Source organism: Pleurodeles waltl, chromosome 12 (assembly GCF_031143425.1).
Source record: "Pleurodeles waltl isolate 20211129_DDA chromosome 12, aPleWal1.hap1.20221129, whole genome shotgun sequence".
Classification (NCBI taxonomy): Eukaryota; Metazoa; Chordata; class Amphibia; order Caudata; family Salamandridae; genus Pleurodeles; species Pleurodeles waltl.
In genome coordinates this window covers 562,324,623-562,351,442 of record NC_090451.1, presented here as the reverse complement: position 1 = coordinate 562,351,442, position 26,820 = coordinate 562,324,623, and the positions used below count along the sequence as shown (strand labels likewise).

Sequence of the window (26,820 nt, the reverse complement as noted above, 5' to 3'; positions counted from 1 at the left end):
AACACCTGGCCAAAAGGGTCCAAAGTAATCTAAAACTACCTCCCTCATAAAATAAAACTGCCACAGCCAGTGGTTGAGTAGTTTTTTTAGCCCTGCTAGGGGCCACCTTAGACACAGCAAAAGGAGGAGTGTTTCCTTTTGAAGAGAGAGTGTCTGCTATTTTTTCAGAAATGTTGACTATCACTCCAAATACCTCATCCAACAGCCCAACAGATATTGTCCCTCCTAGGGTCTATGGCGTCTTGCATCCACCTTGTACCGAATGCATGCCTCAGAGACCACAACAGTAGTGCCTGGAGGGCCAATGGTTTCTATGGAAGGACAACTGGGAAGACAAACTATCAATTACAGTACACGCAGCTCAATCTCTGATGTGGTGGTGCAAGACAGACAATTTATTAAAAGGAGTATCTTTCTTTCAAGATCTTCCAAAACAAACAATACTCACAGATGCTTCTCTCACAGGGTGGGTAGCGCATTTGCATGATCTTATGATACAAAGACAATGGTCCCAGAGGGAACAACTGCATCACATAAACATTCTGAAAATTAAAGTGGTCCAACTAGCTCACTCATTATTGACCAACAGGATTTTGATCAGACAGACAACAGCACGACAATGCACTATCTGGGCAAGCAAGCAGGACAAGATCAAGGCAACAGCAAGGATTCTGTTCAAACAAGCACAGTCAATATGGCATTGGTTACTGGTGAGAAACCTTTCGGTCCAAGCAATGCACTTACCAGACGTTCAAAAAGGCCAGGCAAACTAGTTAAGCAGGTAATTCTTGGAAAACCACGAACAGGAACTAAACCACACAATTTTGCTAGACAATTTTCAAGATTGGAGTTTGCTCACATAGATCAATTTGCCACAAAAGAAAACGTGAAATGCCCAAACCTCGCATCTAGAATATTGGAATCAAGTTGGTTGGGAAATGCCATTTTGATCACCTGGTCGAAAAGTTTTCTCTATGCCTTTCCACCTATTCCTCTAATTCCAACAGTAATTCTCAGACTCAAAGCATCAGATGTCCTAGTGATCCTAGTAGCGCCAGAATGGCCTAGACAGTGGTAGTATCCAGAGCTACTTCACCTCTCCATCAATCCCCACAGGAGGTTGCCAGGTGAACACAAATGTCTGTTGAGGATGCAAGGGAAAGTATTTTATCCCAGTGCACAGTCATTGAATTTGGGAGCATGGTTCTTGAAATCATCCAATGCGGCCACCTGAATCTTCCGCCAGACTGTATGACTATTCTCAAGGAGGCTAAGCGACGAAGTATAAGGACATCCTGTTTTTAAATGGAAAACAATTGTCAGTTGACGCTTTCTGAACAATACTGGTCTGATTAAATGCCAAGAAGATGTCATCTCCGGTATCTCCTGCAATTCCTGTACAGTGTCTGCTAGGCAATGATCTGCAGTCCTCAGCATGGACTGAGGTCAAATGAAAGACCCATACAGTTATGCTGCGTATAGCTAAATAGGTGTGAGCGAAAACAAGAGAACAGTGAAAACCCCAGGGTGAAACATTAGAGTTGGAGTCTGGAATAACGGTCCAACATACCAAGAGAAAGGACAAGAAGACTGTGAAACCAGCTTCTAAACAGATACAGATCCGGTCCCCTCTCCTCAGGAGGGAGAAGACCTGTTGGCCCCAGAGGGAACTGAGCCTCAGGAACTTGGTCCATACGCGGCAGAGCTCTTAGGCCCAGGTGGACCCTCTAGGGAAGATCTGTGCCAGGAGCAGAGAACCTGTTCCACTGTTGAAGACTGAGCCAACAAGCAGCTGATCAGGAGAAGGGAGATGTCAGTGGCTCCCACAGGACCTATTGGGAGGAGGGCCAGAGGCTCCAAGGCTGGTGCCACTCAGAGAGTTGCCTTAGAAGTTTAGAGAATTTCTCACATTGAACCTTGACATCACCCTAGCTGGGTATATTGGGCAGGCTGAAACTTGGAGTAGGTTAGTAAACCACTTCTACTGATGAGGTATGTCCCAGTAGGGGAAGGGGTTTTGTAACTCCTGTGCCACATATCAAGCCAGTGGCAAGACAGGTGGCCACCCAAAGGCCCCCTTAATTCCACTTCCAGTGGTTGGAGTTCCTTTTGAGAGGGTAGGGATGGACATTGTTGGTCCTGTAGACCCTCCAACAGCATCAGGAAACCAGTTTATACTGGTTGTAGTGGAACATGCAACCAGGTATCCTGAGGCAATTCCCCTAAGGACTACTACTGCCCCTGCAGTAGCTAGGGCCCTCACTGGTATCTTTACCAGAGTGGGCTTTCCAAAGGAGGTGGTGTGAGACAGAGGTACAAACTTCATGTCTGGCTACCTAAAACCATGTTAATGTGAATGTGGTGTGACCTATAAGTTCACTACCCCATATCACCCACAAACCAATTACCTTGTTGAAAGATTCAACAAGACACTGAAAGGTATGGTTGGTGGACTCCCTGAAAAACTCATAAGGAGAAGGGGTGTCTTATTTCCATGACTGCAGTTTGCTTATAGGGAAGTGCCACAGAAGGGAGTAGGTGTTTTTCCCCCTTTGATCTTATGTATGGGCATCCTGTACGGGTATTGTGGACTATGCGCTTGGCCTTCACTCTAGAATGGCTGGGTACATGGAAAAAGCAGCTAAAAACCATGAGGACAGCCAAGAGCTAAAGAAGCTCTAGTATGACCAAAAGGCTGTACTGGTGGAGTTCCAACCAGGGCAAGAGGTGCGGGTTCTGGAGCCTTTGGTTCCTAGGGCCTTCTAGGAAAAATGGAGTGGACCCTATCCTATCCTAGAAGAAAACGGGAAGTTGCCTACCTGGTGGGCTTTGACTTTTGCAGGAACCCCAAAAGGGTTATCCATGTCAACTGCCTTAAACCCTATCATGACAGAGCTGAGATGACCATGCTCATGGTCACTGATGAGGGACAGAAAGCCGAGAGTAAACCTCTCCAGCAACCCAAAAGATGACTCAGTTGAAGGAGTGGTCTTTTCAGACACTCTCACTGACCAACAGCAGACTGACTGCAAGCAAGACTTACATCAGTATGCCAAGCTCTTCTCTTTAACCCCTGGTCAGACTACCGGGTGTACACTTGGTGTGGACACTGGTGATAGCTTAAAACCTTCAGACAGTCTGATTATGTCAAAGAAAGCACTAAAGCTGAGGTAATCAACATGCTGGCATTGGGAGTCATTGAACACTAAGAGAGCCCCTGAGCCAGCCCAGTTGTCTTAGTCCCCTAGGCGCAAAGAAATTAGGTTTTGTATGGACTACAGGGGCCTCAGTGCTGTAGCCAAAACAGATGCACACCCAATTGCTATGGCAGATTAACTAAATGACATTTTAGGGACAACCAAATACCTCAGAACTGTTGATTTCAAGTCAGGGTACTGGCAAATAGGTCTGAACCCTGGAGAAAAAGAGTAATCAGCATTCTCCACTCCTGATGGGCATTAACAGTTTACGGTTATGCCTTTTGGACTAAAGAATGCCCCTGCCTCCTTCCAAAGGTTGGTGAATAAAGTCCTGGCTGGGTTAGAAGACTTTGGTGCAGCATATCTTGATTATATTGCTCTTTTAGCTCTTTAGTTTAACCTGGCAGGATCACCTGATCCACCTTGGCAAGGTCATAGAGGGTCTGAAAAGTGCAGGCCCCACTATTTAGGCAAGAAAGTGCAGATAGGGGAGGGTCAGGTTGTATACTTAGGTCACCTTGTAGGTGGAGGCTAACTAAGTTCAACCACTAAAACCAAAGATCCAGACAATTCCGGGCTGGGTAGCTCCAACCACCCAGGCCCAAATCAGGGCATTTCTTTGGCTAGACTTGGTACTTCAGGAGGTTCATGAAGGGTTATGGCACATTGTGGCATCTCTCACAGAATAGACCTAAAAAAAAGATGCCAAGAAAGTGAACTGGACAGTGAGCTGTCAAAAGGCCACTGACACACTGAAGGAAGCAATGTGCTCAGCACCTGTTCTAAAAACTGGTCCTATCCCAAATCACACAATCAACCTGCCGCTTTCATTCGCAGGAGATTTTTCCCCAGAGAGCAGCACTGGAGTGCCATTGAGAGGAAAAACTTTGCTGTGGTTTAGGCCCCGGAAGAAGCTGAGGACATGCCTGTTTGACTCTCACTTCCTTGTTCAAACTGACCTCAGGCCTCCCAGATTTCAAATGCAAACGAAAGGTGAAAACCCCAAACTGTTAAGGTAGTCCCTCTCTCTACAGGAAATTGACTTTACAGTTGAACACATACCTGGGACTGCCCATGCCAATGCAGGTGGCCTTTCCAGGTTCTTTCACTCATCCTCTTTCGTTTGAGAGGAGGTCATGTAGGAAAGTGCCTCTTTTTAGCAGAGTTACCCCTTATGATTTGCTTGGTACATGGTGTGAGTTTGACTGACAGTGCACTGGGTTTCGCTAACCAGATCCATGAGGCCAAAGCTTTCTCCCAAAACTGCACAGTTGTTTCCCCAACTGGCAAAACCTTTAGCACCCTCTGAAAGTCCCTAGTAAATGGCACCTCCAGTACCTAGGGCCTGGGGTACTAAAGGAGGTCACTGAGGGCTGCAGCATGAATTGTGCCACACTAAAGTAACCCTCATGAAGTACATGACAGGCTGCCATTGCAAGCTGCATGTCTTGGTGAAAACAAAAGTAAAAACACAGCATGGCACACAGCCTGCTTGCCATGTCCCCTAACACTGCATGCACAATAAGAAAGTCAGTATCTTAGGGGAGCCCCTGGCACCAGGAAAGAAGATCCTAACAACCTAAGAAGACCAAGGACACAGAAGAGCAGCGAAAGCAGAAGAGGAGAAAAAAAGCAGCTGACCTGGTACCAACCCACCAGTCTGTCTGCATCCCGCAACGAAATCTGCACCAAGTCGACTCGCCCTTCAGCTGTGCCTCTAGTAACCCCAGAGGATTGCCTGCCTTCAATAAAGACTCAAGACCCTTTATGAACCGTGGACCAGTTCTCCAGCAAACTCCAAAAAGAAGGGACTCTGAAGCCCTTCGTACCGCCAAAACCCGACACCTGAAGTCACCACTGCACCCACTGTCTCCGACCTGAGTTGAAGGTGCCCACCAGTGCCAACAATGTTCTTGAGCCCTCCAGAGTCCGAGTCCATCATGGTTTCCCCCCTCCTGGACTCCCCAACGATGCCTGCAGCCACAGCATGCAGCCCCCATCTACCGCGACCACTCCAGTTAGAAAAACACAACACCTAAGGACACCTCTGCACCTGAGCCCCGCTGTTGGCTCAGCCCGACTGTCCACCACCCCCAGCCAGAGCATGCAGCCTTTTTTCACAGTGATCACTCCCCATAGGAATGCATTGAGCACCCTACGCTGTTTTGCACTCTGCATCCGGGCACCCCTGTGCTGCTGAGGGTGTAGTGTGGGTGCTGCCTTGGACCTTGTCCACTACTCACCTTAACTCCTGGATATTGGTCCTGTAAGTTGCTATACCCTACCTGTTTAAAGAACTTGTTTTTCCTCACATTCGATAACATTGCAGAACTGCCACTGTGTCCAATTTTAAAAGCGGAAATAATTCCTACTTAAAAATGTACTTACCTGAGCAATTTTCTCTGGTGCCTCCACACATATAAGGGTACTTGCTATTTTTATAAACTGATGTGGATCTCCTTCATTAGTTGTGTGTCTCGTTTATTGACTATTTAGTGTATATTTGTAGATGTCTTGCATTCCTCTGTGTTAAGCCTAAGGCGGCTCGACCACACTACCCCTAAATAGAGTACTTTGGGATTGCAAAGCAAGCCCCATCCACTTACTGGGAAACTTCTGGGCCCCTTTACATGGTATTCACATACCACATAAAGGGTCATCTTCCCACACCTTGGCAAAAGGGGATTTAGAGTGTCGCCAATCTTTAATTATATTGTCCTTGTTGCCAAACCCTATAGGCCAAACAGCAATCCTGAAAGAGGATAAGGTCATACTAGATCGGGTTGACAAGAAGGCGCAGGGCACTTTAAAAAGACCCTATGCAGGTTTCAGCCTTCCCTAGGGAGTGCAGATTTAGGCTGTATACTCCTTAACATCCTGGTTGCTGTGAGCACCTTCTCAGGTAATAGCTTTTGGAAAAGAAATTGAGGCAGCTCTACATAAATTATTTTAAAATCCTAATTATGTACAGCCTTTTTGTCATGAACGCAAAGTTTTGAAAAGATCCAGAAAGCCATTTGAATAGAATTGTAGAAGGAGACACAGTTTCTCAGTCAATATCTCTCTTTTCCAACCTAAAAATGGTCAAGGAGATTCTTCTCCTTCTTCTGATTCCAAAACAAATGCACACCAGCATTAGTGAGTATGTCAAGAACCCAGTTAGGTGTCATCTCACCATATTTCAAGATCTCTGGTACAGTGAGTGTTGGAAACAGTTTGAAAGAGCTCCATGAGAAACATCTTTACACTTCCCCTGGGCACACATTTTCTGCAGAATATTTGGCCTCCCAATGTGACAAAGAAGGCAGATTTCAAATTCAGCATTCAACTGTTATAGCTCTTCTACACAAAAAGGCAAGCAAGGTTTATCCTTATAGGGAAACCCTTCCTATTCTATACCCAACAATAAATGAAGTGGCAGACACATTTCTAACTTTCTAAGTAATCATTTTTTCAGATGCAATTACTACTGCAAAGTGAATTGGAGAATGGGTATTTAGCTCTACCACCATCCAAACTTGAGAATGTTTGATGACAGGATTGTTTTGAGATTTTGTAATGGATGTATTCCCTAAGTCAATTCAGCATTCCACAGTGAACAAGAGGTGATTTTACGGTCGTATTTCCTAATCATTATTCAGATGAAGAATCTAGGTTACATTCTATAGATATAGTGCGAGTCATGACGATCAGTTTACACGTGCTTCTGGAATACTAAAACTTTGACCGTTTTTTTGTTCATTTTGGTTTCGTAAATACAGATATCGCAAACCTTCAATTTCACTGTGAAGTTATTTAAGACTCATATCTAGCCAGTGGCAACTCCTCCATCAGGGCAGAGAAGAGTCGCCCCCTCGCCAGCAGCAGAAGCTGCAAAAACTTTAACAAACGAAACAATGATAACCCATGTTTATTATCATTGCATTTGTTAAAGGGGCGAGGCCACAGGGGTGACGAGCAGTGAGCGGAGTGCACTGTGTACTCCCCTCAGTGTGCATGTATGTTTGGCCAGCCATCTCGGACTGGCCAAACACACATGTGCAGTAGGCTCTCTCCAGCGCAGCAACACAGTTGCCAGGCTGCAAAGAGCATGAACGGGCTCCCAGTCTGTCTGGGACTGCCCTGGCAGGGCTGGATTGGCCGCAGGGCAGGCTGGGAGCCTGTGCCTACCTGCAGCGACAGGAGAAAGAGAAGCGGCACGGCAGATCAGATAAGTATTTATTTTTTTCATTACATTTTGAACACCCCCACCCTACCTCTGCTTGCCACCCCCACCCCTTGTGAGCGAAGCGTGCCGCGGCTGCATTTAACAGGTACAAAACTTTAAAGCTCTTCTCAGGCTCACTCCACTAGGAAGATGACGGTGTCATGGGCAGAATGAGCTAGTATGCCTTTTGTGGCCATTTGCGGGGCAGTGACATGGGCTAGCTCATCTGCTTTCATATCTTTTTTATAGACGAGATACTGCTAAAGTAATGATTTACTATTGTCAACTGTGTTTGCAGGAAATGCTGATCCTTTGAAAGATTTTTTTTTTTTTTTCTAACATGAAATGTCTATAAGAAAATATTTTTATTAGCAGTTTTGTGCTTTATGGTATGACCTGTCTTTGAGATGAGACAGGCCATGTGGATCTATCCTCATGCAGTAAGGAATGCGATGGGGAAGGGGATGAGGAGATAAGGCAGCGATTATTTATCAGTAAACATATTAATCTGATTCTCTGTTCTTCATCCCAGTGCTTATGACACCTCTACTGAACTGCTCTAGTCCTTCACCCTCGATGTGGAGGAAGGCATTTATAGACACTACAGCTGTGGAAGGTGGGAAGGCCTTTTCTGGAGAAGGGAATAGGTGGTCTTGTCAGATAGTAAAACGTCAACATGAGAGAAGCATAGGTAGGGAGCCTAGAGGAGTAGGAAGAGGTCACAATGCATGCAGTAAGCATTGGGTGCAAGAAAGGATCCATCGGAGCAATGGAGATTACTGGTAAGATAAATATTTTTTCCAACATGATCCACCACCTGGGAGTATCCTGATCAGGTTAAGAGAAGATGTGCTATACTTCTCCTTTTCCCATTTTAGCTCACGTGCTTTGAAATGCGCATTAAACACTGCAAAGTACACCCTCTTCAAATACTTCCAAAGTAATACGTATCTCTCTTGTTTGGGGCACATTGCAGGCCGACGACAGCACAGTTAGTGCATGTCTTGCAAGTATGAGCCAAGGGATGACTTTCCTGTAATTACTTACAGTAACGCCAACATTCGTTGGTTCCTTTCCAGCGATGAGCTGGCATATGGCCTCAAAAGCTTCCTCTTTGCTTTTGCCTTTGTACCTCTTTGATGCCAGTTCTTCTAAAGCCGTTTTAAATTCTTCATAGTTGATGACTCGAGCTGTTTTTGCTCTGGAAAAGAATATAAAATGTAATTAGCTGAACATGTTGCCAAGTTGCAAGAACTACCCTAAACCCCAAATGAACCCAAAAGCGTATGAGATGCGTTTTTATTGGCCATTCCATATTGACACCACCTGGTACCTTATAAAACCCATATTTTGAGGATAAGACTAATATTAAGCAAGTCACTAAAGAGAAAATGATCACCACCTTATTTAAATTGTTTGTTGTTCCCAGTGTGTAATATTCTAGCTGCAGCACACCTACAGTATAACCATGAACAAGTATTGGCAAGGGCAATAGGTGTTACTTTTAAAAGACAGTAATAGTATTTTAGCAATTTCTAGTGCTTGTTGTCGGTGCTGAACAGTATTGGCAAAAGAGCAGGTAAACGGTCGCAGTTACGTCCTAAAATATGCACGTACGTGCATTATGACGCAGTGGCAGCAATTTTTGCTTTTCACAATACATGTGATCAAGATTGCGGGCAGTATTTTTGTGGTAAATTGTACAACTCAAAAACAGGCTTTCCAACGAAAGTAGCGGCCCAACTGCAGATTCAGATTTTCGGCTCTACATAAACATTTTTAAAATGTAAAAGCAGACCAGCAGTAGTAGGCAATGGAGCAAGGGGCAGCTAGGTACACAAAGTGAACGATGCGCAACAGCTCCCATCTGGAAGGGGTGGGGAAACAATGAAAGATTTGCGGGAGGAAAGAGTTGAAAAACGGAACAAAAAATACATTGAAAAAAACTAACACGAATGGGGGCAGTGTAGCAACAGAAGAGCTGGGGAAAGAAGCGGTGAGCAGCACATGGAGGAGAGAGGAAGAAAACATGCATTACCATAATGGAGTGTGGATTGAAAAATAAAAAAGTATTTCTTTTAGTGAAAGGATAGAAGTCCAATGAAAACCATTGTAAAAAAGCTGCAAACATAAGAAGAGGAAGGAAAGCCACTGAATAAGAAGCAAGCAATTGAGATGTTAGGTATAGCATGAGAGCAGCACCAGGATTGCATGGGGAGCCTGTGCTGGTGTCCCAGGGACTGCTGGAACACCATCAGAAGAGAGGAGGGTGGCAGCTGTCGACAGCGGCAGGACAGGTCCTTTTTTTTTTATTTATTCATTGTTTCATTATTTCTCAGTTGTCTCTCCCCCTTGAGATTTGCGGCGGCCGCCACTGGTTTATGGGTAATTTTTACAATAAATGGCTCATACCTCTGCATCAGGTAGGAGGCAGCGGGGGCAACCCAACGGTCCTGCCCGTGTATAAGTCTAATTCTGCATGGTGTGAGGTATGTCCTGTGAGTGCAGTTATATTGTATATACTTGAGTCGTGTATTCCAGGATAGCTCATAGGCATACCCTAGGATCCTGGTCCATTCAGTGTCTGCAAGGGTTTTATTCAGGTCTGTCTCCCACCTGGCACACAGAGCACTCAGCGGTCTATCCATAATCCCATTCAGCAATCTGTAGAGCCAAGAGATGAGGTGAGAGCCGCCGCTAATGGTTAACATGGTCTGATAGGCTGTGTGTGTCACAGGTTCTCCATCCATGTCGCCCCATAGATCCCTCATGGCTCTCACCACTGCTTCATATGTTAGAAACTGTCCATGGGGCAAGCCGGTCTGGTCTACCAAATCGCCAAATGGGATCAGGAACCCTTGGCAAGAACAGTCACGTAGTGTTTGTATGCCTGCTTTTGTCCAGTGTGTAAGGTGGCCTGCCGTAAAACAGGAGCATGTGTCACCCAGGAGGTAGGCTGACCAGGGGTTCGCTGGTGCATAAGGCACCTTGGTTTTTGTTTTTTTGAGTGTCCTGTGCCAATTGGTAAGGGCTGCTGCTAGTAAAATGCCCGGTCTGGGGCCCCGGAGGGAGGGCTTCGAAATCTTGGCTAAGAGTCCACTCCTGCTCAGATCGCTGTCTTCGGAGGTTACCTCCACAAGGTCTAACCCACTGATTCACCGTGTAGGCCATTGGAGCTGAGCAGCAAGAAAGTAAAGCTCATAGTCAGGTACCCCGTGTCCTCCCACCTCTGGAGGAAGGTGGAGAGTGGACAGATCCACACGGTGGTGCCCACCATCTCATAGCAGCTCTTTTAGGAGAACATTCAAAACCCGGAACCAAGATGCTGAAAGAGAATTGGGTAAGTTAACAAAGAAATAAAGGAGTCTGGGAAGCATCACCATCTTAGCGAGAGAAATACATGCCATATTAGGCAGGCAGAGAGTTCACCAGAAGGCCACAGATGTATGTAACACCTGGAGTGCTTGCCCCAGGTTGCGCTCGCTCAGGCCAGTTAGCTCATGGTAAATTAAATCATCCAGTATGTCAAGCACCCATGGTAAAATCGTCGCCCCGTCACTAAGGTATATAAGGAGATTGTTTGTGAATAGCGAAACTATCTGGGCTTCCCCCTGGATATACTTCCCAGACCCTACCTTCCCTTCTAAACCGTTCTTCTAGGGGTTTGATGGCTATTGTAAATAGCAGCAGTGATAGCTGACATCCATGTCGGGTCCCTCTTTGAATGTCATAGCTATCTGACATCATTCAGCCCATCCTAACCCTTGCCGTAGGACTTGTGTGCAGCAGCTTAATCCAGTCGACCCAAGTCTTCCCCTGCCCCGTCTGCAACATGACCTTTTCCAGAAAGTCCCAGCATACGGTCTCAAAGCCACCAGTAGTATAATTTCCCCTTGGTGCGGAGGCTGGGCACTATCAGAGAGGAGGGTATAGAGCCTACGGAGATTCTGAGAGGGACTCAAGTAGCAATTTTGTTTATGTTACTAAGTCGCCATGTGGTAACGCACTGTCATTTACAAACAGCAATTTTTCCTTTGAAATGGAAACTAAGGACCTCATTTATGGGACCCTAGTGGCATACTGTGCCATCAGAGCATAATTTTTTTGACACTCTGGTGGACCCAACACCCATGGAACACTAAGGAATCTGACACATTCCCAGATTTACAAGTCTGGAAATGCTTCAGATTCCTATGCCACCTCAGGCGTGGTTTAGAAGTGACGCATGGGGAGAAATGTCTTTATTTCTCCCTGTTTTTCCCTCTTTCTATGTGTGCTGCATTCTGCAGTACGCATAGAAAGAGGAAAACATCTCTCTTGATTGTTTGTGTGCAGGAAGGTGTCCCTTCCTGCACAAGAACAATCTTCCCCACAGCGCAGGCATCCTTGTACCATGGTGCAAAAGTGCCTAAATTGGAGCGTTGCAGCAATGTGTGTGCCAGCACAGGGGGAGAGGACAGAAATGCGCAGTATCTTGTTGATATGGGGCATTTCTGCCCTCACCCGGTGGTGCAGGGCAGCAAGACACTTGCTGCACTGTCCAGTGCCACGGGGCTTGTAAATGAGGCACTAAATTTGCACAGATATATAGTTTTACTGATCAAACTGTATTGCACACAAATAATGATGTGTGGAAATCGGGAATCGGGTTTTATTGAATATTTATCATTTGTGCATCATCAAGTAAAGTGTCTTGATTTGCTTTGGTCCTATTAAAATCTTTATTTCCATTACACTTCAGAATTGCAAAAAATGGGCTTCGTTATTGCTGTCCTAATTGATGAATGTGTACAGTTCAAATGCAGGTATTTACATTTTGTTGTGTTACAAAAAATAACATTTTGCAGCCCTTCTTTCGAATACCTGTAACCCAGCAAGATTGTCACATAATTAACGTTACTTTTCTTTATCTGACTGGAAAGTGGGAGGAGTTTGTAAAAACCAAGCCCCATGTTAAACAAGCATTGGCAAATCCAATATGTCACGCCTATGCAAGAGCTATATTGGCTTTATCAATATGTTTTAGCCGTGTTGTACACCAGAGTGGCTGCTGTTCAGAACCTCTAAAAGCTAGTGGTGTAAAGCAGAGTGTCATGGAGTGGAGTGTCATAAAATGTAATAGAGTGGAGTGGTATGGAGTGTCATAGACGGGAGCTGAGTAGAGCTGAGTGAAGTGGCGTGGCGTGGAGTGGTGTAGAGTGCTGTGGAGTCTCATGGAAAGAACAGAGAGCTTTAAAGTAGAAGGGTGTAGAGTGGAGTAGAGTTTAGTGGAGTACAGTGTCATAGAGTTCAGTGACAAAGTGTTGTGGAGTGGTGTAAAGTGTGTTGCATAGAATGGAGTAGAGTGTTGTAGAGTGGTCTGGAGTGGAGAAGACTGTCGTAGAGTGGAGTGGCACAGCATGGAGTAGTTTAAGGGAATGGAATGGCATAGAGTAGAGTGTTGTGGAATCGAGTGGTCTAGAGTGGAGTGGCACAGAGTATGATTGAGTGGAGCGTAGTGGCATGGAGTCGAGTAGAATGGAGTAGTGTGTTGTAGAATAGAGTGTAGTAAAGTGGCATGGTGTGGCATAGAGGGAGTTAACAGAATGTTGTAGAGTGGAGTAGAGGGAAGAAGAGTGTCATATAGTGGAGTAGAATTTAAAGGAGCAGAGCATCATAGAGTGGAGTATTGTAGAGTGGCGTGTCAGAGTGGAGTAGAGTAACAGAGTGCAGTGGTGTAAAGTACGGTGGTGCAGAGTACATTGGTGGAGAGTGCAGTGGCATAAAGTGCTTTGGCTTTGAGTAAAATGGTGTAGAGTGCAGTGGAGTAGAGTGCAGTGACGTAGAGTGGGGTAGAGTGGATCAGAGTAGATAGCAGTGGCAAAGAGTGCAGTGGTGTAGAATAGATTGTTTCAGAGTAGAGTGAAGTGGCATAGAGTGGAGTAGTGCAGGGTAAATTGGAACACTGCAGGGCAGAGTAGAATGGTGTACAGTGCAGTGGTCTGGAGTGCAGTGGTGCAGAACAGATTAGAGTGGCATGGAGAAATGCAGACTGAAGTGGCGATAAATGCACTGACATAGAGTGCAGTAAAGTGGCTTAGAGTTGAGTGGTGCAGAGTAGCGTGCAATGGTGTAGTGAGCAGTAGAACCTTGCAGAGTTGAGTGCTGTAGAGTGCAGTGGCGCAGAGTAGAATGGTGTAAAGAGCAGAGTAGAGTTGTGCAGAAAGCAGTGTCATAGAGTACAGTCTACTCTGGACCACTCCATACTATGCCACTCCACACTGTGTCACTGCACGTTACTCTACACCACTCCACTCTTTGCCAATTCACTCTATGCCTATCTACTCTTCATCACTCTATGCCACTGCACTCTACCCAACAATACTCTACTATGCACCACTGCACTCTTTGTCACTTCACTTTACACAACTCAAAAAAGTCAGAGAAAAAAGTAAACACAAAACTCTGTGGAAGACAGAGACTTCCATTTGACTTCTGCCTTTGAATGCACATCACATGGACAAGATAAGAACAAGAATTAAAGGCCTGTTTACAGAAATCCAGTACTTGTGAAAGAATACTGTAAATAGGGGTTGGGCAAGGGAAGGAACAAACTAAAGCTGGACAGCTTGAAACAAATAGAGACAGCAAATAAAAAGCAAACGAATGTGAGTTGCAAACCACAAAGCCAGTGGTAAGGAATTGACAGAATGCATTCCGAAGGGAGCTTTCTGAATGTCCCCAAAATGTCATTAGCAAACTGCTCTATCAGGTAGGCTTGGACCTAAAAAAGCTACAATCTGTCCGAAGACGTAGCCTGGCAATTGACCCATGTCTTTAAAACGTGGCCAGTGTGACAAGATACAGAATTTAAAGGCATCTTTATTTATTGCTTGAACTTCCTAGATCTATCAAAAATCACTCAGGAACCACCAGTGGGTCGCGACCCACTGTTTGCAAAACACTCTTCTAGGGCACTGATATGTGAATACATATTCAGTTTTTTGCTAAGGATGAACCCAATTGATTTTGCACTCTCAAAAATACAGGGTTTGCTGGTAAGCAGATTTGTTGCATCTAGCCATTGTTTCACCTTCCAATGTTTTTAAAGCAGTAGTTATGTTTTTCAATAATTCCACGAACGTCTAAACACAATGGAATTTCTGGGACATTGTTCAGTATTGGACAGATGAAGGAGAAACAATATTAATACACCATAGACAGACAATATACTGGTAGCCATGGTGTGTGGGGACAAAATTAAAAGTATCATATATGGGAACACAGACTTGTAAGTGACATGACAAGGTAGACACTTAGTACACTTTCAAATAATGCAACAAACAGTGTACTTATGTAACTATCACAAGACAAAGAGACAGCCATTGTTTGGTAGATGACACTAACTTCTAGGCTAAGCATTTTGCATGCCTCCTGTAAGTACTGACCCCTCTCCTGAGTATAGCTGCTCCACTGTGTAGGTCCTTTTTGTATCTGTCACTGGTTTACACTTCTGTGTGCCTGAACACTCTTTTGTGTTTGGCTTCTCTCTGATTCTAAACAACTCGCTTCTGCGTGCCCCTCTCCACATGTCTGACTACTAGTTTTGCTCGATTAAAATGCCAAGCGTAAAAAATAGCGGTGGGCATAACCCTCGTAATTCCGTGTAGCGGAATCACATGGCACACCCTAAGAATTCCATGAGATTGTGCTTGAATTACGTGAGAAGAAGTAATTCTGCGTTTAGCTTCATTCAATAGTGCAAAAATACCCCCTTGAGTCCAAAATAGATGCAAGACTGCATTTTGCACTAAGAAATCGCACTAAATTCAACAGAACACGAATAGCGAGTAGCAGCTTGTGCTCACGAAATCTGCTCTCAGGGCAGGATCTTTCCCTAACTTACTCCTGCCTATTCTCAGTGCAAAATGCACCTGTGTGCTAAGAACAGCGCTAAATGCAGCAGAACATGAATTGCGAGCGTGAGCAGCCACTCCCTAAATGTGCTCTTGCCATAGGGCTTCCCCCCCATATTACTCTTAATTACGCAAGGAGCACTAATTGCATTATGATTGGTAATTCTGCTTCAAAGAGTACTGCAGAGTTATCAAAATTACTCAGACTACTCCAGCATAATTGAACTTCTGCGCAAACGTAGTAACAATAGTAAAAAACAAAATAGGACAAAAAGTGAAGAGTTAAATGCTTTAGATAATCTTAACCAGTAACCCAGTGTGCCACTTCAGCAAGGGTAAAAAAAAAATGGCTGTAATGTATTCAAATAAAATTGCCAATGGTTTGCCAGGCAATTTCATTTGCAAGCATTCTACCTATCACATTTTGTTGTTTTGATGTGATGCCCTAAGAACGATGAGTAGGCATAGATTTGGGCCCCATGGTCGTAGAGGTTTACAATACAAGCCACACCTCACTGGTGAAGCCCACTAAGGCAGAAATATGTCTGTGGTTACTTGTGTTTCCATTCCAAGGAAATGTGACCTGCCCTTTCAGGGTGGACTGTTCCTAATGGAAGAAGACCAAGACTATTTTGCTCCCTATCTGAAGTGGTGGAGTCTCAATAAGGAAATGGATTTGAATGGCTTGCAAATATTACACCCATCACTTTTTAATATTTTGATCTGAAGCCCTATGCGCAACAGATATCCCTAGATTTGGGTCCCCTGCTCACATATCTAAGCTGCATTCCATGGTGAGGGGCAAAATGAGAAGCAGGTCTGGGGATGCTTATGTTCCTGTTCCTTTGGGACCTCGATTGGCATTTTAGTTTGGACTGTACCTTGCTTTTGGTTGCTGCATATCTGGATTACCATAGTAGCAAAAAAGTGGTGGATAATGGATGCAGTCCAGGGCAGTTGTCACTGGCTGAGACTTTTCTAGCACCAACTTTTGTTGTTCTGAACAGCAGCCACAGTGATACCATACACTTATAACCACCAATGACATCAGAGTATTGAACCTCTGTGCCATCCTTGGTCCGCAAACGTCTCTTAGTTGCTGCTGAGGGGCTATGGAAAGAGCAAGGAGCAGAAATTACAGAAAGTAAAGAGAGTTTCTTTAGCCCTTTTATTTTCTTGTAGTTGCCTTCCTGACCTGAAATCAGGTGGTGCTAACATTTGTATCAACTGGCAAGATAGGGGTAAAGAAGTATACCATATACCCAGGGCCTGTAAATTGAATGATACTAGTGGGCCTGCAGACCAGATTGCACCACCCACAGGAGTAGCCTTTCAAACGTGTCTCAGGCCTTCCACTGCAGAGTCTGCATGTGCAGTTTACTGCCACGCTGACTTGGCAAGTCAAACTACTTGCCAAGGCCTGAACTGCCTTTTTTCTACACCTAAGTCACCCCTAAAGAAAGGCTATCTGAAAGCAAAGTCGTGCTCAGCGCGGCGGTGCCGAAATCAGCACTGCCGTGCCTGACCATGACTTTGACCACCATCAACCGGTCGGGATCCCTGCGGAGGCGGCAGTCTCCTACTATAATGAGGCCCTAAATCTGACCCTCCCAGTGTATGCAATTTCCTCAATGTTTATTAAACTGGAGTTAGAGTAGTATATCTGATCACCCAGCTCACTGCGTGAACTTTCCTCAATATTTGTGACACTGAAGTCAGAATAGAAAATCTAACGTCCCTGCCATCAACATATGTACTTTCCCCAAAGTTTGCTAGACTGGAGTTAGAACAGCATAATTGACCCTGTAATAAACTGTCAGGATTTCTAGGTGTTATCCAACGGGTTCTAATGACAATCCACCTTACTCCACAGAGTATGTCTCTGTCCGTACCAAAGTGTTTGCCTCAAACAGGTTCAAGCACCAGGAGGGTAGGGAAATGAGAGGGGAGTAGGGAAAAGAAAGAGAGAGAAGAGGGGGATGAGAGAGGGAGAGAGAGAACACACCCAGATCTTCTTTAGTGTGTCTCTCGCTGGTGTTACTTCTCTGTTCTCAGTACATATATTCATGGAGACTCCTAGGAGTAATAGCAACCCACTGATCAGAAAGGGTAAAGGTAGAATTTTAGCATTAACCAAAGACATGATTTTCACAATACACATAGAAAGGGTAGTTATACTCACTGGCTTCGGAAAGGAGGGCCACAGTGAACATGAGCCAAGGAGAAGGAAAGTTGGTAAGCCTCAATCTCGGGAAAGGAATAAGGACTGGTCTGAGCAGGGAAAGGGGAAAGCACAACAATACAAGAAAGCTAAAACAGAGTCGAGGTTGCAGGGTCAGCATAGCAGGTAAGGAGGTCAAAGAGCTGTAAAGGAAAATCCACAGTGGAGCGTCACAGCAAAATAGAAATTGAAGAGCAAGGTCAGAGTAAACAAGCAATGAGGTAAAAGCGCCCTAAATGGGAATCAACAGTAGTATACCAACCCCAAACAAAACCCAAACAGCAGGGTCAGGATGAGCAGGCAAGGAGGTCGAGGGAACCGAGGAACCATAACGCGGAAAATAACTAAGGTTAGTGATACGAATGGTGAAAGAACTAGCAGCAATGAAGAACCAATACAACATGAATATGCCAGGTAGCTTCCTAATGCCTTCATGAAGTTTACATACTTCTGCTGAATTTCATGGCCCATAAGTCCAGCCCTTGACCTTGGCAGACTAACTACACATGGCAGCCCAGCCACCATAGGCCACTAGTCCACAATCTTAAAAGGAATATACTTCACCGGTGTTCTTGCAGCAATTCTAAAACCTCGGACACCCTGCTGATTCCTGAAATATATGCATTTTTTTGCTAAACATCTGTCAAACTAAATTTAGAAAAAGTAAATGTGATTCCAATCTTACAAAATGTAAGTCTTTTTTCTGACGTTTACAAAAATGTACTTATAGCTGTGCAGTGTAATAGTTTCTTATTTTTTTAATGTTTTTGGTTTGGAGTTCGCCTACTATTTATTATTTCTTTTAATATTTGTTATACATATTTTGTGTATTCAATTTACAAATAAATATCTGTAAAGTTGTTATATTTATTTTAAACTTTAAGCTATGATTTGTTTTTAAATAGTTTTTTCTTGTCTAACATTCTATAACATATACTAGTTTTAGGTGAATTATCTTTAAAATGTAGGTCAAGTATAGATCTGTGTTTGCCATCAGTGATATCAGTTCTCTCGTGACAATCAGAAAACCAGCTCTTTTGCAGATCTTCATGCTCCAGCCTTTTTATTATGTTGTACTGTGATTCATTAAGCAGACCGAAATTCATGAATTACAGATTTATATACAGTGCCCCACTACATTTCAAGGAAATAACCATCACCTGAGGGTAGACAAACCCTGAAAAGAGGACAATAAATAGAAAGGCACCATTATAAAAAGGAAAGACTCCCCAAGCATACTTTAATACTAAACATATGAAATTCAATTAGCAAGGCTATAAAAATGATATACATCATCAATTACATTACAGATATAAAAATCATCACTTGCACTAAAGATGTAAAAATCGTCAAGTAAGTGTACAAATTCTAGTGGGAACACAGATGGTTGTGAGCAGGCCGGACTATCAAAAAACATTGTCAGACATTTGCCCGTGAATACTGAAGGACGATGCTCTCTACGTAAGCCATTGAAAGAGGGGGTGGGGAGTTCACAGCTCACTCGGTTTAGGGACAAGGACTGAGGAGCAGCTGAACCGAGGCCGGAGGGTAGAACAAAGGTCTTACCTCACAGAAAAGGGTGTTGGATGCTAGATGATGTTTATGCTGATTGGACAGTCATAGTGAGTAATTTCACAGCTTCTAGGACTGGTACGCGAGGAGCTGCCAAGTTGAATAAAGGGCTGAACCTAGCATGGGCGGACCAGACTATTGCCACTGTCACTATGTTGTTTGTTGTTATTAGAAAAGAATGTCAGACAGCATAGTGACTCAAAGGGAAACCATAGGAAACAGGTGAGAGTGCAGATCAGAACGTCAAAGAATGTTAGAACAGATCAGGGGTAAAACAGTAGAAGGAGATGCAATTCCTCAGCCACTCCAAAGAGTGGTGGGGATGGGTAAACCAAAACCTAGTAGCAAACTAGGTCAGCCCTTTGCTAATGAATGGACAGTTTTGTTGTTTACCTTAGTTTCTGCTCCTCATTCAATGACTTTCTTCCATATTCTTGTGTGCAGGGGCGTAGCTATTGGTGGTGCAGCCGATGCAGTGGCACCTAGAACCCAGAAGGGGCCCAGCTTGCCCTGCATCAGTTAGTCATTTTCACAAGTCGACTTCTGAATGTTTTCCTAGTGCCTAACAGTGACCTAGCTCGGAGTTTACCCTTCATGGAGGAGGAGTGTGGAGGGGTGGCACCGTTGTGGGAAAGTGACAGGTATATGGACGGGCTGCTGGTCATCATAAGTCGAGCTCCTTTGTAATTGGATGACTGCAGCGTCAGTCGATGAAATACAAACTAATCTGAGTTTAACAGGCAACCGTAAATGTCCAAATGTCACGTTATTATGGCATTGCAATAAATGGGCTTTGTGCACATTTCATTCTGGAACTAAACATGTAGGCCTTTTTGTTACCTAGCTTTTACAAATGTCTGAATTCTTTTTGTGAGTTTAGTGGTGGGGAGTGAAATTTCGGGGTGGGGGAGGGGTCAATAATTTCCCAGCATTACGTCCTCGTCATCCTTCCTTGTCCACTTCCTAACGTTATGGAGTGAATGTGACCATTAACTCCTCAAGTCACCTTTAGAAAGCTACTTCTTCCCTTTCCATGAAAGGGAAGAAGGACAAGAAGCTTATAGGCCTTCCCGTCCCTAAGAAACCCCTGTTCCTTTTTTGTGCCCACTCGTCACCGATGGGCTTTAGGGGCTGCCCGGGCACCCTTCCGAGCATATGGCGTTAAGGTATGTGTTTTTTCTCTAATATACTTCTCCTATCTTGATGCCGGTGCAGCTGCACAGGTGGCACCATTTTTCGGTTTGTTTATTTTGTGGCTGCTAGGGCGCTACATTTCTGTTTTTCATTATGTGGGGTGTCTGGGCAGGCTGTGTCCTCGGGTGGTTTCCTCCCCGCTGAGACTGGTTCCTTGTAGCCGTCGGCAGAAGGATAACTGCTTGGCATGGTGGCTGCCTCTCCCTGTGCTTGGCTCAGTGGAGTGCTCATGCTCATCTGTGAGGCTGCATTGGTGCCACCTCTATATGCTTCTCTGGGGTTGTTTTGGCTGCTGTTGCGCCATTGTTGCTCCCCCTGAGGCCTTTCACTTTTTAATATTAATGTGTGGGGGTGTCGAGACGGACTGTGCCCTTCCCGCTGGGCATGGTCCCGGTTCCTTGTAGCCCTCAGCAGGAGGATTACCGATTTGCCCGGTGGCTGCCTTTTCCTGTGCTGGGTTCAAAGGAGTGCCCATGCTCATCTGTGTGGCTGTATTGGCGCCGCCTCTGTATGCTTCCCTTAAGTTGTTTTGGCCGATGTGGTGCCGTTGTTGCCCCCCTGAGGTCTTTCATTTTTTTAGCTCCTGTGCTTTGCTCATGTTATACTACTGTGTGACAGGCACAGGTACTGACTTCAGAGGGTAGTCCTTGCCGAGACTAACCCTCAGGTCCTTACTCATGCTGGGCTCTGAAACCACGCAAAGGGGGCCACTAGGCCACACATTTCGGTTTGGTCAGCTGTGTTGGGAGTGGGCTCCATTGGCTTCCTTTTTCTTTCCCAGTGGGGGTGGGGATTACAGTCTGGGACCCTCCTTCTGCCCTGGTCCCTGTGCTTCCCTGCATTCTTGGTGAGTGCACAAGTGCCTTTTTATATTTTTTGGCCACTTACCTAGAGGTTTTCTCTCTCTTCCCCTAGTGACTCCTTGTCTGATGACAGGTTACAGGTTTCCTGCCTCTTGCCAAACCTGTGGTCTTGCAAGAGTCACAAGTGGCCTAATGGTTATGGTCACAAAACCTCACACTGAAAGTTAAGGGTTCTACTTCAGGTGTGTCCATGGTCATTCCCCCTCTTTATATTTGGAAGAGTTTACAGCTTTTGGTGGATGCTTCTGGGGTCCCCTCCTCCTGGTGTTGTCTTATTCTACTGTTGCTTTACATCTTGGGGACTGACATTCGGAAGAGACGCCATCTTTCACTTGCTGTACTCCCTGCAGGGGTTTGTGATGGTGGCATTCGACGTCATCACCCCCTGTTTCTGGCGCGCATGCCCAGGCCATGGTTCATCAGCTGTGGGTCGCATCTGGTTCTGCCTGGTCTGTTTCTTCTCCTTCATCTGTGTCCTCCTAACAGTCTTGTGAATATGTTGAGGATGATCTTTGGGTTGCTGGCTTATGCTTTGGATAAAAAGAAGTATATTCTTAAGGAGATCTTGGCTTCCAATCTGCCACCGCCTATGGTTTTGGAGCAGCCTTGCACTAGTGGGTGAGGTTCCATCAATTCCTGAGTCCTTCTGTCCCCACCCTTCCAGTTATCCCTGCTGTTCACTCTGTGTTGCAGTGTGAATGGTGGGATCATGAGATGGTCTCTGTTCCTATTAATAACAGGTGGAGGCTGTTCTCAAGGATATTGCCTTTGATTCACTTCTGGGTTTGGCTGTGGCCACTGCCAGTTCTGTTTTTGCACGGCATAATCTTCATCTTCGAGTTTGGAAGGTTGTTTCCTCACACTTGCCCTTTGGGGGTTCTAAGCTCTTTGTGGATGCACTGGTGGAGGTCCTCCGGAAGTCTTTTAAAAGTCAGAAACATGTTCATCCCTTTCGTCAGAAGCCTATGTCCCAGGATGGGAGTAGAAGGCACCGATTTAGGGCACTATGGCCTGATTCCCAGGCCACTTGATCCAGGTTTCACCGCAATTGTCCTCTGTCAGGGCGTACCCCCGTGAGTCTGGTGTTAAGGGAGGTCCTAAACATCCTTCCTGACTTGTCCACCCAACCCTTGTGCAGTAGGGTGGCGCCTGTGGCAGTTTTTTCATGTCCGAGAAGTTTAATTCACTGTCTTTTGAGTTCTTCCAGTGGTATCCCAAGGTGTTTTTTTGGATGTTCTCCATAGTTCTGGATCCTGACTTCCTTTGGTCTGCCTGGCCTGGGGATCCTGTGTGGAAGTTGACACTGGCAGATGGTATCGCCTCCCTGGTCTTGCAACAGTCCCTTCTTGCTGTTCCACCTAAGGTGAGGGGTTGTGGTTATTATTGCCGTGTCTTCATGGTCAGGAAGGTCCCAGGAGATTTTCGGTTGATCATCAGCCTGCAATTCCTGAACCGGTATGTCCAGACACTTCACTTCCAGATGACCACTTTGCATCTGGTGGTGTTGCTGGTCTCTCTGGAGGATTTCCTGCCCATGATCAATCTTAAGGATGCCTTTCTCTACATTCCGGTGACTCCTGCACCTCAGAAGCTTCTGAGTTGGCCGTGGGTTTACTACAATGGCAGTTCAGGGTACTTCCTTTTGGCCTGCAGTCCTCCCCCCAGATTTTCACTGAGGTCCTGGCCCCAGCGATGTGACTTCTTCATTCACTGGGTATCTTGGTCCATCAGTATCTCACCGTTATTCTGGTCCATGCCCCTTTTCTGAAGCATTTTCTGGTGGACATGGCCTTCACGGTGGCTCTGTTGCACGACTTTGGTTTCCTGTTTCTTGAAGTCTCGCCTAGCTACCTACTCTGGAACTGAAGTATGTTGGTGCCTTTTCGATAGGGCTCTGGGGACGGTGTCTCTTCCTGCCTCCAAGTGTGCCCAGCTGCTTCTGTCTCTTCGGTATCTGCTGATGGTATGGGAGGCCTCCGTGAAGGAGTGGCTTCCACTTCAAGGTCTAATGGTAAGGTGGGGTTTTTTGTGTGGGTCAACCCTGTTTTTTCCCTTACCTATTTGTTGCTTACCCATGTTGTTAGTTTCTGTTGTGCTTCTTTGTTTCCTCTTTATTTTTCTTTCAGGTGACAACCTTTGGACGTTGTGCCCTGGGCGTGCCTTCACCTGGGTCCGAATGTGCATCATATCCTGCTTCACTGGATCCCTGTCAGTGGCGACTACAAGGCCCTTATTCCTGTTACTGTTTCCATTAGCCTGCTGGTGGTTGCATCTGCCCTCCCTGGCTTTCTTCTGCAATCTCTGGTTCCTCTGGTCCTCACTGCAGATGCCAGCAGCCTGGGCTAAGGAGTGGTCTTGGGGGGATCCTTACTGCTCAGGGTCTCTGGACTCTGGAGGTAAGCTTGCTTTCTTCCCCTTTGAGAAAGCTGCGCGGGGTTGGACTGCCCTCTGTTTTTTTGCTTTCTCACTTCGGGGTCCCTTGGTGGTGGTCAGGTTGGACAACAGGGTGGCGATGTCTTACATCAACCACCTTTTCGGCGCCAGGTCCTGCTTCCTCAACCTCCTTGTCTGCCTCTTTGTCTCTTGGGTTGGGTTAAATCTCCTCAAGTTGCAGGCTGTTTACATTTGGGGGTGCTCACTAGTCTAGCGGTTGTTTCCTTCCTCCCTGGAGTTTGTTCTGGCTCTTTCGCTGTTCATACAGCTTTGCGATCTCTGCAGTGTTCCGATGCTGGATATCCCCACTACTCCCTGAAAGCCTAGGTTTCCCTCTTCTTCTTCAGGTTCCTCGCTCTGGGGACTGATGCCCTGTCCCATCCTTGACCTCCGGGTATTCTTTACTCGTTTCCTATGATTTATCTGGTCCAGCGGTTCCTGACTTATCTGCTGCAGGAGGTGGTGGAGGTGGAAGTAGTGGTGGCCCCTCCTTTCTGGCCTCAGCAGCCTTATTTCCCCCTTCTCTGTGGAGCCGGAGCGTTTTCTTCCTCTGGAACCGTACCCATTGTCCATCCCTCTGCTTACCCTGCAGTCTCTGGTCCAGTTGCGTCTCTTGGTTTGGAGGTTGAAAGGACGGGACCGTCATTTCGGTTCTTTCTCTACGGGTGTCCCGTCCCTACAGTCTTCTAAACAGGTCAACAGTGATTAGGCATAAGCACGTCATTGGAGCTCCTTTGATACTTGGTGTCGGGCGAGGTCTTTGTCTCCTGTTTCTGCCCTTGCCTGCAATTTTTCAGTTTCTTACGGAGGTTTTTGATACTAGAGCTTCAATGGTTCTCTATGGGGACTTTTTGGCCTCCCTGGGATGATTTACCCTCTGATGCGTATCTGGCCGCTCAGTTGTTTGGGGGTTTCCGCCTTCTTTGTCCTTCAATTTGGGGGCCCTTTCCCCCTTGGGACCTTCCCCTTGTGCTTCTCATTTGAAGTCCCCTCTGTAGGAGCCCCTGGAGTCGGTGTCCCTTAAATTCCTGACCTTGAAGTGTTTTTTTTGTGGCCATTACTACTAACAAGCATTTGGGGAAGCATAATAATCTTGTTTGCCATCATCCTTACCTCCGTCATCCTTTCCTTGGATCCTCAGTTCCTCCTGAAGGTGTATCTTTCTTTCTCCGTGAGCAGGACATTTTTCTTCCTGTTTGACCTCAGGAGGCTTCAGTCTTTGATTCTTCTTTGTCTCTTCTGGATGTTGTCCGTGCTTTGAAGATTTTCTGGTTAGGTCTTCCTAGTTTGACCACTCTGTCTGCCTGTTTGTCAACGTTGGTCCTGCCCAGAACAACAAAAAGCCCTCTCCCTCTACTTTGTTTAGTTGGATGTCTGTGATTTGTTTCCACTTCCATTGCCGTGAGCAAGGAGGTTCCGGGTAGAGTTAAGGCCCATTCCACACGTGGTACGCTGCCTTGTGGTCGAAATGGTCTTGTGTTCCACTCCAGGACATTTGCAAGGCTGCCACATGGACCTCTCCCTACATTTTCGTTACCCATTACAGGTTGCATGTGGCTCAGGATTCCGAGTTGTCCTTTGGTTTGGGACTCATGGTGGCTGCTAATTCCTCCTCTTGACTGGGGTCCTTTAGGTTGGGTCTGTTCCCTGTCCCCTGGGGGGAGGGGGGGATCTGTTCCCTGGGTGAGGGTAGTTTATGTTTTACCCTTGGCTTTTGCTCTTTTGGTTCACTAACTTTTGTGTTGCTGTACTTTGTGTTCCTTGTGGTTCCTTGGGGGCTGCTGAAAGTGGTCTTGCTTGCACATTCCTCCATAACGTTATGAATGGGACGAGGAAGGATGATGAGGAGGTAATGCTGGGATTACTTACCGGTAATCTTCATTACTCCAATTATTCATTCCTCAGCTCATTCCGTACATCCTTCCCTCCCTGTTCTTTCATCAGCCGGTGATGTGGTGCTGAGTGATACACACGAAGTTCTTTGGGATGGGAGGGTCTATAAGCTCCTTGTCCTTCTTCCCTTTCATGGAAAGGAAAGAAGTAGGTTTCTAAAGGGGGTGGTGAGGAGTGAAGGGGCACATCACTCCATAATGTTAGGAATGGGATGGGGAAGGAAGAATCAGAGTAATAAAGATTACCAGTAAGTAATCCGAGCATTATACTACATTAATCATCTGTTGATACCAATAGCAGCGATATACCTTGGCAAGTTTTGTAGGACGCACTGTATTGGTCACCCACAACAGCATTTTGAGTTTCAAATATGTTTGAAAGGTCAATTGGTGTGCTTGTAAACACAGCTTCCTTTTTTTCTTTGGTAAATTAATCTTCACAGCCGCATCCATTGTTGCCTGACACAAAATTCCAGTTCAATGTGACTTACACATGCATTTTCATAAATGGTGTAAAGAAATGTAATCTCACAAGGAAAGACAACAACCATGCCCTGTGAGACATGCAGAGTAGAGCCACTGGTATTCAGTAAAGCTGCAAGGCGTTGAGAATTATTTCGGAGGGAAATGTGATGCGCTTGCAATCTTGAGTCAGGTTTGTTGTCATTTATAGTGCACACTGTAAACTGCACTGGGACCTGGCTACATTTCCTGCAAATAAGGGAACCCAGACCAATGGAAGATTATATGTTATACATCGGATCAGAAGATTAGGTTAAGTGTCAAAGGAGTAGCTCTTTTAGACTCTTAAGTCTATACCGTAACTTTTAAGACCACATCTCCTCCAATTGTGTTAGTTATTCATAAACGTTCCTCCCCACTTCCAACTGATATTTTCTTTCCTCCAAAACACTATGAAAGCAAAAATAAAAAAGAGATGCTGTAGCTTTGAAAATTATGCACATCCCCGGGTGTTTCTAAGCACTGTAAAGACCTAGGGACATATTTTTTAACCCCTTGCCCTGCTGGTGCATCATTTTTTGTGATGCAAAGGCGGCACAAACCTTGAACTCATAGCTATGAGGCCTCACAAAGCCTGTTTGCAGGGCTCTGAATGTCCTCATAGATTTGGAGAAAGGCAAGGCAGCGCAAATCACTGAGGTGCCTTACTCAGCGCCAGAGAGGCATTCCATGAACATTGCAGTGGGTGTTCCCATGCAGCACCCATGGATTTTGACGCATACCCAGATTTACAAGAGTTTGTAAACCTGAGAATGCACCAAACCTTATGCCTCCCCAGGGGAGGCACAAAGAGGAGAAATATTTTTATTTCTCCTCATGTT

At 45.5% G+C, this 26,820-nt stretch overlaps 1 protein-coding gene across 4 annotated transcripts in view; it reads right to left on the bottom strand.

Moving 5' to 3' along the window:
• Positions 1-26,820, bottom strand: part of TPPP3 (tubulin polymerization promoting protein family member 3) — a 175,980-nt gene that overhangs the window by 51,735 nt on the left and 97,425 nt on the right. For all 4 annotated transcript variants that reach the window (XM_069217666.1, XM_069217667.1, XM_069217665.1 and 1 more), the window contains exon 3: positions 8,455-8,608. In XM_069217666.1, coding sequence (XP_069073767.1) covers positions 8,455-8,608 — 154 coding nt within the window. The remainder of the gene's footprint in view (positions 1-8,454; positions 8,609-26,820) is intronic.